This window comes from Eretmochelys imbricata, chromosome 10 (assembly GCF_965152235.1).
Source record: "Eretmochelys imbricata isolate rEreImb1 chromosome 10, rEreImb1.hap1, whole genome shotgun sequence".
In the NCBI taxonomy this organism is placed as follows: Eukaryota; Metazoa; Chordata; order Testudines; family Cheloniidae; genus Eretmochelys; species Eretmochelys imbricata.
The window spans coordinates 52,783,182-52,795,322 of NC_135581.1; the positions used below are offsets into that span (position 1 = coordinate 52,783,182).

The 12,141-nt window shown below is 38.7% G+C and overlaps 1 protein-coding gene across 1 annotated transcript in view; it reads left to right on the plus strand.

Moving 5' to 3' along the window:
* VPS13C (vacuolar protein sorting 13 homolog C) overlaps positions 1-12,141 on the plus strand; it is a 195,735-nt gene that overhangs the window by 111,350 nt on the left and 72,244 nt on the right. Inside the window, exons 47-53 of the mRNA XM_077828389.1 lie at positions 1,134-1,264; positions 4,261-4,430; positions 5,041-5,276; positions 6,770-6,999; positions 8,297-8,389; positions 9,592-9,957; positions 11,607-11,696. Coding sequence (XP_077684515.1) covers positions 1,134-1,264; positions 4,261-4,430; positions 5,041-5,276; positions 6,770-6,999; positions 8,297-8,389; positions 9,592-9,957; positions 11,607-11,696 — 1,316 coding nt within the window. The remainder of the gene's footprint in view (positions 1-1,133; positions 1,265-4,260; positions 4,431-5,040; positions 5,277-6,769; positions 7,000-8,296; positions 8,390-9,591; positions 9,958-11,606; positions 11,697-12,141) is intronic.

A 12,141-nucleotide genomic window follows, 5' to 3' on the forward strand; every position in this document is an offset into this window, starting at 1 on the left:
TCAGCTTGCTCAGTACCATTGCAAACACACCTTTAAAAATTCTTTTAACTTTTATTGTGGATACAGAAAAGAAGGAAAATCCGTTAAAACATTTGAAATCTAAAGTATTGAGTAAGGATTTCATTTTAGCACCATCCATTGTTCCCTTTTGTTGGAGAGAGGTTTTAGAAGGAAAAACCTCCTCCTTTGACGGTCAAGACGATAATAGCTGTTCTTTTGGAGAAAAGAGAAGAAGTTGATAGATATGGATTGGTGCTAGTGTTGCTGTTAAAATCTTATCCTAGAAGACAAAACAAGGCAGACATGCACAACAGGGAAGAGAAAACAAAAGCAAAGATAGGAAATGCAGCTTCTGTCTCTGGTGTTGACTCTCACTTGCAACGTTGCTGTTTGGAGAAACAGAGGCACAGCTCATGGTCTTATCTACCATGTCCAGAACTGGAAAACGTGTACCAGCATCAGGCTGTAAAGAGCATTGCTTTTAATTGCCTCTTCCTGGTCACAGGGTAACAGCAGTGTTGCAAAATATACAGTCTTGGCCAGCTTATAATTACACCATGGGGAAAAAGGAGTGGGATAGGAAAGAGAAGAAATAAGGTGGGGCAGGAAAAGGACATGTGGCAGGCAGAGAGACAAATACTCTAATCCCAGTAGATGTATGGGATTCAGCTGGAGCCGGTCAAGGTGACAATGTCATATGGGTCTTTGGCCTCATCTGGTCTGGACATCTTTCATATTGGGATGACAAAGGCTCAGGGTCCCAGGAGGTGGTTAAGCCAGCTCCAGTAGCCAGTATTTTCCCCAAAATCACTTTTTTAAAGGACCCCAGAAGGGAATGATGTGTGGAATAGCCCATCCTCTCATTTTGTGTACCAATTAGGCCTAGTTTCTGATAAACCAGTTTTGGTTCATTGATTTTTCCAGTCTCACACTGTGTCTTGTTTACCAGGCATGATCTTGACACAGTCCTTGAATTGTATCAGGAGGGCTTTTTGTTGGGACTAATTCAGTCTTAACCTTCTGAACTTGAAAGATACTATAAAGCTTTTTGGGACATATTCTAATAGACTTCTTGGTTTTTAAAAGCAAAATTAAGTTGTTGTGAGTGTATGAAATTGTCTTTCAATTTGCAGATCCTGGTCTCACTTCAGGACAAACAGATATTTCTGCATTACAGCCTCCCTTGGAATATTATTCAACTCTTAAATTTGACTTCAATTTTGAGTCACTTTCAATAGTTCTTTACATCAATGACCGTAATGAGGTATGTGGTGAAATCTTCTAAAAGCTGGGGGAAAAAATGTCAATTTTTTTGTCAGTAAAACTTACGATAGGAGAATAAAAATATTCTCTATTCTTGTTAACTTTGTATGACACCTTTGCTGCCGTAGAACTTAAGATTTGCATTCTGTTACTTATGAACTACTTGGGTAAAATTGTTGCATACTTTTCCATTTTAATAAATACTACTAGGAATATGGTAAACCAGTTCCAGTTCCCATGAAAAATTACATATGTGCGTATTTGAAACATCATTCCAGTTTACACTGGGCTTTAGGCTTTATTAAGTAAAATGGAAACTGCATTATTGAGCTAAAAATGGCAATTCATTTAAAAAATTGCTAAGTGTTTAGACAAATGAGATGTACAAGTGAGGCTAATCTTGGAAAATGTGAAGTGTTTGTAGGTGGCTAAAAAACAAATGCTAAATCTGCTCTTAGTGGCCCCTGGGAATGCCACTGACAACAATTGACACATGGGAATGTTTGTTTAAAATTAAACAAAAATTTCTGCGTGTATGTGTGTGTCTTAAACACTAGGCATAATGAAAAAATGTTTGTTTCAGGTTGTGACCTTGTAATTCTTGTGTGGTTTTGGATTTGTAAATGCTGACAGACAGACAGCCTAATATGGTTAAATGCAGAGGCCCCAACTTAATTTAAAACTATAATCCAACTGGATTGACTGCCCACAACTCACCTGCAAAGTTGTGCTGATACGAATGTCAAAGAACACCAATAGCCTGGTTGGACTGTAAATCTGAGGGTAACTGTGAAGCCACCCTCCTTTTGCACCCTCAGGCATGCTCAAGGACTCTGACTGGAATCCAGAGTCCTAACCTGCTTCCCTTCTTTCCAGTAAGTCAGGGAGAGAGGCTGAGATGAACCACAAGCTGTGAGAGACGTAGATGTGTGCCCATTCACCATGCACATTGTGCCCAGGACCAATGCCCAAACAGGCCACTGGGTTACAGAAACCTCTGTCAGACCCTTGCTAACCCACCCACTCCAATGGAACCAGCCAACATTGGGACAGTTGTGATTTAAACCCTCAAAACCAGAACACCTAGATTCTGGCTGAGTGAAAGGTGAAAAAACCCAGAGCATTTTTCTGATTTGGTCATATGGGGATAAATCCCTTTCAGAGCGCAAAAATGGCTTTCAGCTTTAGCTCCCAGCATCATAACTAGAGATCCAGCAACTACCTTACCACAGTGACAAGACACGTGTGCTCTATCCCACCTACCTGCATGTGGGGTGGGAGAGAAAGTAAAGTAGAAGGGGGCAGTTGCTCCCAGCTGAGATTTTTGTCCTCCTCCCCTGGCTAAACCCATACTCTGGCTAGTGAAATTAACATTTGGTGTGATTGATGTGACAAAAATCACATATGTTGTAGCTAGATGATGTACCTTAATCACACTTTTGCTAATTATGCAGAATGAATTCCATTCTTCACTCACTTAATATCTGAGCTTCCTCAAATTTACCCTGTAATATCCCAAATTTTCAGATAATATATAAATTTCTCCTCCCTCCCCCCCCCCACCATCACTGTTTGTGTGGAATTGAAGTTAATAAACTATTAGCAAAAAACCAGTTATAATAATATACAATTAATCATTCCAAAAGTATAGTTTACTCTTTCACGGATTAAAGTAGACTTTTCCTCACTCATTTTTAGATGAAAGAAACCATAATGCATCATTTGATGTCTGAAAGCTTGTAGTAGTACCAAAACCAGAAGTTTCTGAAACAGAAATAGCAGAATTAGAATTGCCAGAAAAAAACAAAACAAAAAAAGGGCTAGTCTCATTTATGCTTAATTTCCAATTCTGTTTGTTCCCAGCAGTGATCTAGTACAAATAAAATATCCTAAAGGCAACAGTGATGCATATAATTATTACCACAATTCTTGAATCATAAACGGAGTTTGATAAAAGGCTCTAAGAAAAGTTGTTTGAGATTGGGATCAACTTAACTATTAAATGTTTAGTGGGCTCCATAATAATCAGGGCCTTGGCAAGCCTGAATTTGATGTGGTTTGTCGTGGTAGCTGTAAGTGCAGCAAAAATACCAGTATTTGTAGCTTACAAGCTTCAGTTAATTGAGCATGATAGATCACACCAGGTTATTTTTTTCTTCCTTGTTGTCATCCTTCCCCTGTACGCTTGGTGCAGTTTGAAGATGCCTCAGTTGCATTCTTGCCCATTTGCCACAGGACAAATAAAACAGTCGAGAAATTCGTAGCATAGGCTTCAGGAAGATCAGATGAATTGCTATCAAAGTCTTTATTGTTCATACTTTTTAAGGTAGTTAAAGAAAACACAAAAAACCGCCCACAGTATATGAAGCAAATATTTATCCTACAAGAATGATATACACCTGGCTTTCTATACTTTATCAGGTGGGATATAGACTGGCTTTGTGACAAAGACAACTTTGGTTCTATTGGTCAGTAATCTCTCTGGATAGTGGATATAGATCACATGTCCCTGCAGGGGTTGTATTAGATCTGTCAGATGCTTTTGATATTGTTGATCATGAGATGGTGTTAATTCATCTATGGACTACAGTAGTGAATGAGGCTGCTGTTAAGTTGTTTTCTTTTCTCCCCTCAGCAGTTGTGGACAACTGCTTTTCTTGGCCAAGAGATCTTCTGTAGGATGTCTTTCAGTCACACCTGATAGTTTGTGCACATCTACGCAGCTAAGGAGTATAGTCAAGAGGGTTGTTTTCAGTCTGCTGATGACACAAAACTGTCTCTGTCATTCATCTGACTCAGATGATGCACTTCAGCATCTTAGCCTTAGTTGCTCTCATCCATGCTCTAATCTCATCTAAATAAGTATAACTAACTTCTCTCATAACCAAATCATAAGGTACATTCAATCTCTAACATAAGCAGAAATACACTTATGTTTAATCTTCCGTTCCCTGTTTTTCCATTCCCCATAATTAATGTTTCCCAATGTTTTTGTAGCAGTCCCTGCTTTCACTGCATAGTGACAATTTACGCCTTGGTGAACTCAGACTACATCTCATGGCATCATCAGGGAAGATGTTTTCAGATGGTTCAATGGATGTTAATATTAAACTCAAGACGTGTACCCTGGATGATCTCAGAGAAGGGATTCAGAAAGTAACAGCGAGGTTAGTTGAATGCTCCGCAAATGAAGAGCTGCAGTGAAAGTGTTACCACTTGTAAATTACTTATGAGAAGAATCTTGGCATTAGCAGCTTTACTGAAATTTTATAAATAAACGTTAGGTATAATTTGTCTGTTGAATATATTTGCTGAGCCATGGAATAATAGTATGGACAAATGTCAAAATAGAGCTGCCAGACACGGAAAGAGAAGTAAATAGGAAGCCTGGATCTCTGGAACTTCATAAAGCTTGGAATTGCTGGCTCAAGCTGAACCCCGTTTAGAGCTAGGTGGTTTTGTGTACTTAAAAACTTGATTCACATTCCCTGTCACACTATATCAGTTTTTGAAATGTTGTAATAAAATACACTACATTTATATATATATAAATATAGACTACATTTGTATGACTGTAAAATAGAATTCATACTTGTCCCTAGTTTCTTTGCTTATAGACCACAAAAGGAATTCATTACTTTGGAGTTGGGATATATTGAAATAAGTGACTTTGAGGAGAAAGAATGCATTCCATTACCAATCTCCTTCTCTATCCAAATTCTTCTAATGCTATAAAAGTTAATTAAAATAATGTTTTTTACATTTATTGTTTTTCAGAATGATTGACAAGAAATACAACAAGACAGATAATTATATGATTGATATAAACTACAAGCAAGATACAAATGGGATTGAAGTAGTTGCTATCCTTGATAAACTATATGTGTGCGCCAGTGTGGAGTTCCTGCTAACAGTGGCAGACTTCTTCATTAAATCCATGCCAACAGCTTCAACTGAAAGGTCTACTCAGGCTCAGTTAAAGCATGCCCCTGGAAAGCCCAAACATGACAAAGGTTTGCAAAAATGTATTTGGCTTTTTAAGGAGTCCCTGGGGGAAAGGAAACATCCAGAAAAACATAACTTGCTGATATTTTTTTGAAGTTGTGTGGAACAGTATATCAAAGGGTTAAGTCCCCAAAATGAAGATAAATATGGTCAGTTAAGGTGCCAAGATTATACTGAACTGAACAGTAATCGTATCTAACTCTTGCTGTCGTACAACACCTAGGTATGTTCTCCAAAGATCTTAATAGGCTGGGATCAATTTCTACAGTGACAATAGAAGTATTTTTCCCTGGTATAGTAAATTTTGTAAAAACAACTTGCATACCTATTTTTTTCACCCAGTAGTTGCTGTATATCTGTAGGCACTGAAAAAAACACTTAAATATTCAAAGGAAGCACACTTCAATTACCATACTGCTGTATGGATCATTAGTCTAAGCATAGCTCTCTGCTTTGAAGAAAGCAAGAAAGTGAAGAGAGAAACAGCACACTTTAAATGCAGGTTACAAAGAGTATTTGATCTTGCATATATGCTTTTGGAGTGTAAAATTCCTCCTTGGCTAAAGAAGACTTGAAAACAACACTGAGTTCCCTAGTTTGAAATTTTGGGGGGATTTTTAGTTAAAAATCCAAAACCTACCTACCTTCCCCTGCTTGGTAGAATTTTAAGGCTCCAACACTGGAATATGATGAAATAAGAAAAAGAAGCAATTTGTTTTTCAGAACAGCTGTGGTCTAATATGATGAATAATTTATTTCTGTTCATAGGCCAGGGTCAAGAATTTAGGCTTTATCTTGACTGATCCTGCAAAAATTCAGTGTTGAAGCTTTTCAGTTAAAGCAATTACTTGCTTTCCTTTTACTGATGGTATCACAAGGCATCTGTTTCCCACATGCCTTTGGATTCTCCAACTGCAACATATGGAACTCTAACTTCAGTATAACCTCTTGTAGGGGAGCAAGTTGGAGAATTTTGTGCTCTGTAAAGAGATCTCTTTCTGATAAATTTACTCATAAAGACTTGGAAATAGGAGATCGAGTAATTTTTAATGTTAGGAACTACAAGTAGATGTTTACAGTAGCTTTTTATTCAGTTGTGGGGTTTTTTGTGTGTGGTTTTTTTGCCTATGTGACCACTTTACAGCTGTAGTATACCCTGGCTCCCACTGTTTTCAACAAGCCTTTTCATGTACAGCTCCTTTGTCTGGCTACTGGTAGATTATGCAATGTATCGTTTATAGGACCCACAGGGTTCTAGTCTAGTAAATGGTTGTAATGAAACCAAGTCACAGCATAATGTGTCATCATTTGAGGAAAACCTTCATGAAGTCCTGCTTCGGATCAGAAACTAGGAACAGGTTTCTTAAGATTTTTTTTCTACAGTATAAAATCACAGCCCTTCTTAATCCACCATAAATTAATTGTTGGATAGCATTTCTGATGATGTAATTTAAGATGTGATGTAAGTATATGTCTCAGTACTTTTTTCTTTTTTGCCCAGAGGGTTCCTTACGGCCAAACATGACAGTAAAAGCAGTGGTCCTGGACCCAGAAATTGTATTTGTTGCCAATTTGACCAAGGCTGATGCTCCTGCCTTAAAAGCTTCATTCCAGTGTGATTTCTCTTTATCATCTGATAAGCTTGCACAAAGGATGACAGCTCAAGTGAAGGATGTAAAAGTGCTGGCCTGTGCTTTCCTCAGAGAAAAGCAGGACAAGAATATCACCACTGTAAGAAACCTGTTAGCATGCTTCACACACAAGGAAACTAGACACAGAACTGTTGGTTCATATAGCCTTTAATCAGTCGCACACCCTTCCTTCCCCCCCCTCGCCGCCCCCAAAGTCCAGCTCAGTTCCAGGGTAACATGAAGACATGTGTAAAGATGGGGGGGGGGGCAGGGCGATGGTACTATGCCCTGAAGAGATAACTAATTTGGGCTATTTGGGTCAAAGGGGAGGGAGCTAGTCCAAAAAGTGATGGGATCAACTGGAGAATGCTGTGATATTCCCTTCATCTTAAATAAGCTGCAGCTTCAGCACCTCTGCTGATATCTGTTGTGTCAATATTGCATGTGGAGAGAGGCCACATACAATTAAAACATCAAGTTGGTATGGGTGGCGTGTTCTTTCTGATTTGTACAAACATACTGTTAACCCCATTTCCCCAGCTCCATTTCATTCTATTTGCTTACAGGCCAACATGGCTGAGCTCCATAAGCCATCTCTCCAATTGCTTCTGCCCTTCCTTCCCCATCCCCCAAGGAAATGGGAAAGTTCTACTTTAACGGGACCCAGATCTCAAATAGAAATATTACAGAAAAAGTTGTAAAACTATGGAGCATAAGCACATTCAGTGAAAGATTTCTTCCTAGAGAAGACACTGATTATATAGTGTGTTTTTAATTTAAACATGGATTTTAGCACAAGCCTGTGAGCTAGAGCTTGAGCATAAAGCAGAAATTGATGATAGCAAGAACATATTGTAGCTAGGAAACTAAAGTTAACTTACGAATGATGAGTTAAGAATAGTTAATAGAAAACTGTTGACTTCATATTACGGGTTAGATTTGAGTCTGTAGGGCTAGCCTTAAGTATGGGCACCTGGTAACGGCATTACTCCAGAAGTAGCACTGTGGAAGTCCATTGGGCTCCTCCTTTTGCTGAGAGTGTGGGGAGTAACTTGTTTAACCTCTTTTCAGGAAGTAGTTTACTCACTCCAGGAATCTGTTCAGCTCTGTCCCTCCCTGCCCTTCAGTCCTCTTGCTTACAGGAAAGTATCTGGTGCCCGGCTACTGGAGCTCCTGCCTCCATGCCAGCATCCCATATTTGGATAGCTCCTATGTGACCACATAAAACGAGTATGGGAGGACTGTATTCCCCTGAAACAGTGCATAGCTCCATGCTTTTTGCTAAGTGTTAACTCTCTTTGGCCATTAAGAAGAAAGATGTGGGGAAATTTTTTTTTTAAAAGATGGAAGCTTGGAATTAATTTATTTTATAACCATAAATTCAAATACTCCTTCAGGTGTTACAGCCTTGTTCTTTGGTGGTGGAAAATATGACACATGTTTCAGGATTGCAAAGTATGGCAGTGACAATAGAACAACTTATTATAAAGGTTAGTAATATTGTTAAAAATTGACTTAGAAAAAGCAGTTACACTTCTCAGATTAAAATTTTAACATGTTTTTTTTTCTTTTATTGCTGTCCAAAGTTGCCAATTTAGACCATCAAAATTCTATGTGTAATTTTGGTGTGGATGTCAAAACATTTTGGTAATACCACTATGAACAAGCACTGATAGTTCAGAGGTATTTTAAAATGCAGTGTACTAAGTTATTAATTAATATTAATGTATAGTCGGGTAGTTTGAAATCTGGTCAGTTAAAAAAAATCAGATAGTACCCTTTTTCCTGAGTCTCCAGCCAGTCTTTTTGGTTTCACAATTGGTTTTTCCTATTTTTAAAACACATTTCCCCTATTACTGAGTTCAAGACCTACATCTGTAACTTAGGTTGATAGTTGCTTTAAATTTATGCACAGTTACTTCTGTGCAAATGGTATAATTTGGTAGTTCTTAGAATGAAGCACTAATAAGTCATAAAATACCTTTCACTTAATGGCTTAATCAGTAATTTAAGGATAGCTACATTAAGAATCTTCACTTGACATTATTGCTAACTCTTCATTTTTATATAATGTGTGTTCTAATCATATCAGGGTAACTGGCACATATGGTGTTTTACAGTAAATCAGATTTCACCACTCACAGCAAGTCTTGACGGTAAGAATGTTGGTGGCTTGCCTGTAAAATTAACTTTGGGTTGAAGTTCTGTAGAGTATGTACCGTACCACACAACAGGTTTAGCTTTTTAAATAAATATTGTGTGCTTAACATAAATGTTGATGCTTAAACAAGAAAATTGGTAGTATTTTAGCAGCGGTGGTGTTCACTGTATATATCAGAACGTTGTTAAAATATATGCTCTCTGTGCGCAACAGTAAGAAGGTTAGACTTTGTGACTTAGACCATCAAGAATACTATTACAACTCTGAGAATATGTGTGGGAAAACTAGTGAGGATTTTAGGAAACATAGGTGAGAGACACTTATGCATGATGGCCATTTTTGTGCTCCAAATTTAAGTTGTTGTTTGTTTGTGTAATCAGATACATGCCTTATTTATGTGATGGTTGATAACCTATAACAGATACCACACTTTTGTGGTATATCTTCAATGTCTAATTGTTTTCCATCTGGCTTACATGTAAAATAAAAAAAAAAAAAGTAAGCTACAAATGAGACTCTTTATTGTTAAAGATTTCACCAATCATTTTGAATACTGTGATGACTATAATGGCTGCCATAAAACCAAAGGCCAAAGAAGAGGATTCCAAAGGGACAACAAGTGATTCTGGAAACTTGTGGGATGTGAAATCCATTAACCAATGCAATGCTTGGTTCCTTGGTGTTGATGTAGCCATGGAAGCAACTGAAACTTTCACGGACAGTGAGCACGCTCTGAAAAATGAGAATTTTGACGTTGGTGTGAAATCAGTTCAAATCACCTTGGAATGTGGTCTGGGACATCGCACTGTTCCTTTATTATTAATAGAATCAGCATTTTCAGGAACACTTAAAAACTGGTCTTCCCTGTTGGGTGCCACTGCTGACTTGACACTGGAGGTAAGTGGGGTCAATTCATGCTTCCAAATTAAAATGGTTACAGGCAGAAAAATGTTTTGAAATGCTAAAAGACAATTGCTTGATTTTTATGTAGTAGTGCTTGAAGTCCTCAATAATTATTGGGCTAGCATTGTACCAGTGCTGTAAAAATGCATAGGTAGTCATAATCAATACTCCCAAGAAGTCAGTCGCATTAGAGACAATGTAATCCGTGTAAGAACTGATAACAGGGAAAGGAGGAGGGGCAGACAGGAGAAACCATTATAATGTAATGTGGTTTCATAGTGTTATCAGTGTGCGTAGCTTGATGATTCCAAAAATGTAAACAATTATTTTTAAAAATCCCTATCATATAACAATCATTGTTGCCTCTCTACTTCTTTAACATTTTTGCGTATCCTTTGGGGTCTTGGTGATGAACCCCATCCCTCTTAATCTCTATGGAAAAGGTGATCTTGGGTATGCATGATCATGCTTCATGTACTTCCTCTTCTCCATACAGGCTATGTTTACACTGTGAGCTAGCGGTGTGATTCTTAGACGTAGGAGCTCTAGTCTTCATCGAACTAGTGCGTTAAAACTAGTAGTGTGGACACGGTGGCGGCAGCAGCAGCACAGGCTAGCCAACCTGACTACCAACGTGACTGAACCCTATGTGAACATACTGTGGGCAGTTGGCCGTTGGCCCTTGCTGATGCTACCTGTGCTACCGCGGCTATATTGCTGGTTTTATCAGGCTAGCTCAATGAGGGCTAGTGTGAGTAGGTCTATGCAAGCTGGGAATCACACCCCTAGCTTCTAGTATACTTGTAGCCATAGACGATCAACAGCTACTGCATCTATCTCATGGTTGGCTAGTGTTTTAAAATATCTATCCTCACAACTACTTCTGATGAATTCTCCCCAGTGGAGGGTGTTGAGTCCCACATGGGGTTGGGAGGTCACCAAGACCCCAAGAGTTACTCCATGATCTCTGGTGTTGTCCAAGTGGCAAGAATGGGTCCCTGCAGCTGGGGAAGGTGAGAAGATCCATTAACTTGTTAGTGGACCCATGATAATGAGCTGTACACTAGATATTCCTGTAGTTCAGGACTGTGAATGTGCTGGCACGGGTCTGTCTATTACTTAACACTCTAATCCCTTTCCTCACACATCCCCACCCCATGGTCAATTCCCAACCCCACCAAACAGCTCACAGAGTCCAGAACTGCTCACACTGTTGAGAATTCTGGGTCTCCAGATGCTGCCACTGGTGCTGTGGGAAGTGACAATGATTACATTAATGCATTAGGAATTGACTAATAGACTAACTTGAATTATCAGAATGTCCAGGCTAAATCAGATTTAGAGCTAGTTACAATTTCTAAGTGATAGATTGAGAAAGAAGTCTAGGACTATGAAAGGTAAGGAAACTAAGCTTGGTGTGCGGTCTGTTAAACCTCTTTTTTTAATAAAAGATATTCGTTAAACACATTAAAATGGTCTGTGTTTTTATAAAATAGTTAATATTTAACCCAATGAAAGAACCATTATATGAAAGTTTGAGTTGGAAGAAATGCATATGCTTTCATAACATGGTAATATAACTACTATAAGGAGTGATCTAAAAATATGCTTTGCTTTCCAACCCAATTTTAATTTTCTTTCAGGTTCATTATTACAATGAAACTTATGCAGTGTGGGAGCCTCTTATTGAACGAATTGATGGAGGAAGGAAACCATGGAATTTAAAACTTGAAGTACGGAAACATAACGGACAATATATGAAATATTCATTGTGAACATACAGCTTTTTTTTAACATGTTGATGCATTAAGATACTGACCCATGACGTCCCAGATACTGTCCTCTTTGATTGAGGGTATGTGTACACTGCTATTAAAACCCCATGGTTAACCTGTGCCAGCTAATTCAGGATGCAGGGTTGTTTAATTGCACTGTAGACTTCTGGACTTGGGCTGGAGCTGAGGCTCTAGGATCCTGTGAGGTGGGAGGGTCTCAGAGTTTTTGGGCTGCAGCCTGAACCTGGAGGTCTAGACTGGAATGGAATAGCCCAACAGCCACAGCCCCACAAGCCAGAGTCAACTGGCACAGGCTAACTGTAGGTGTCTAATTGCAGTGTAGACAGACGTGTCAGGGTTGAAAATTCTGAACGTTATTTGTGGAATTCTCAAGGAGGCTGCC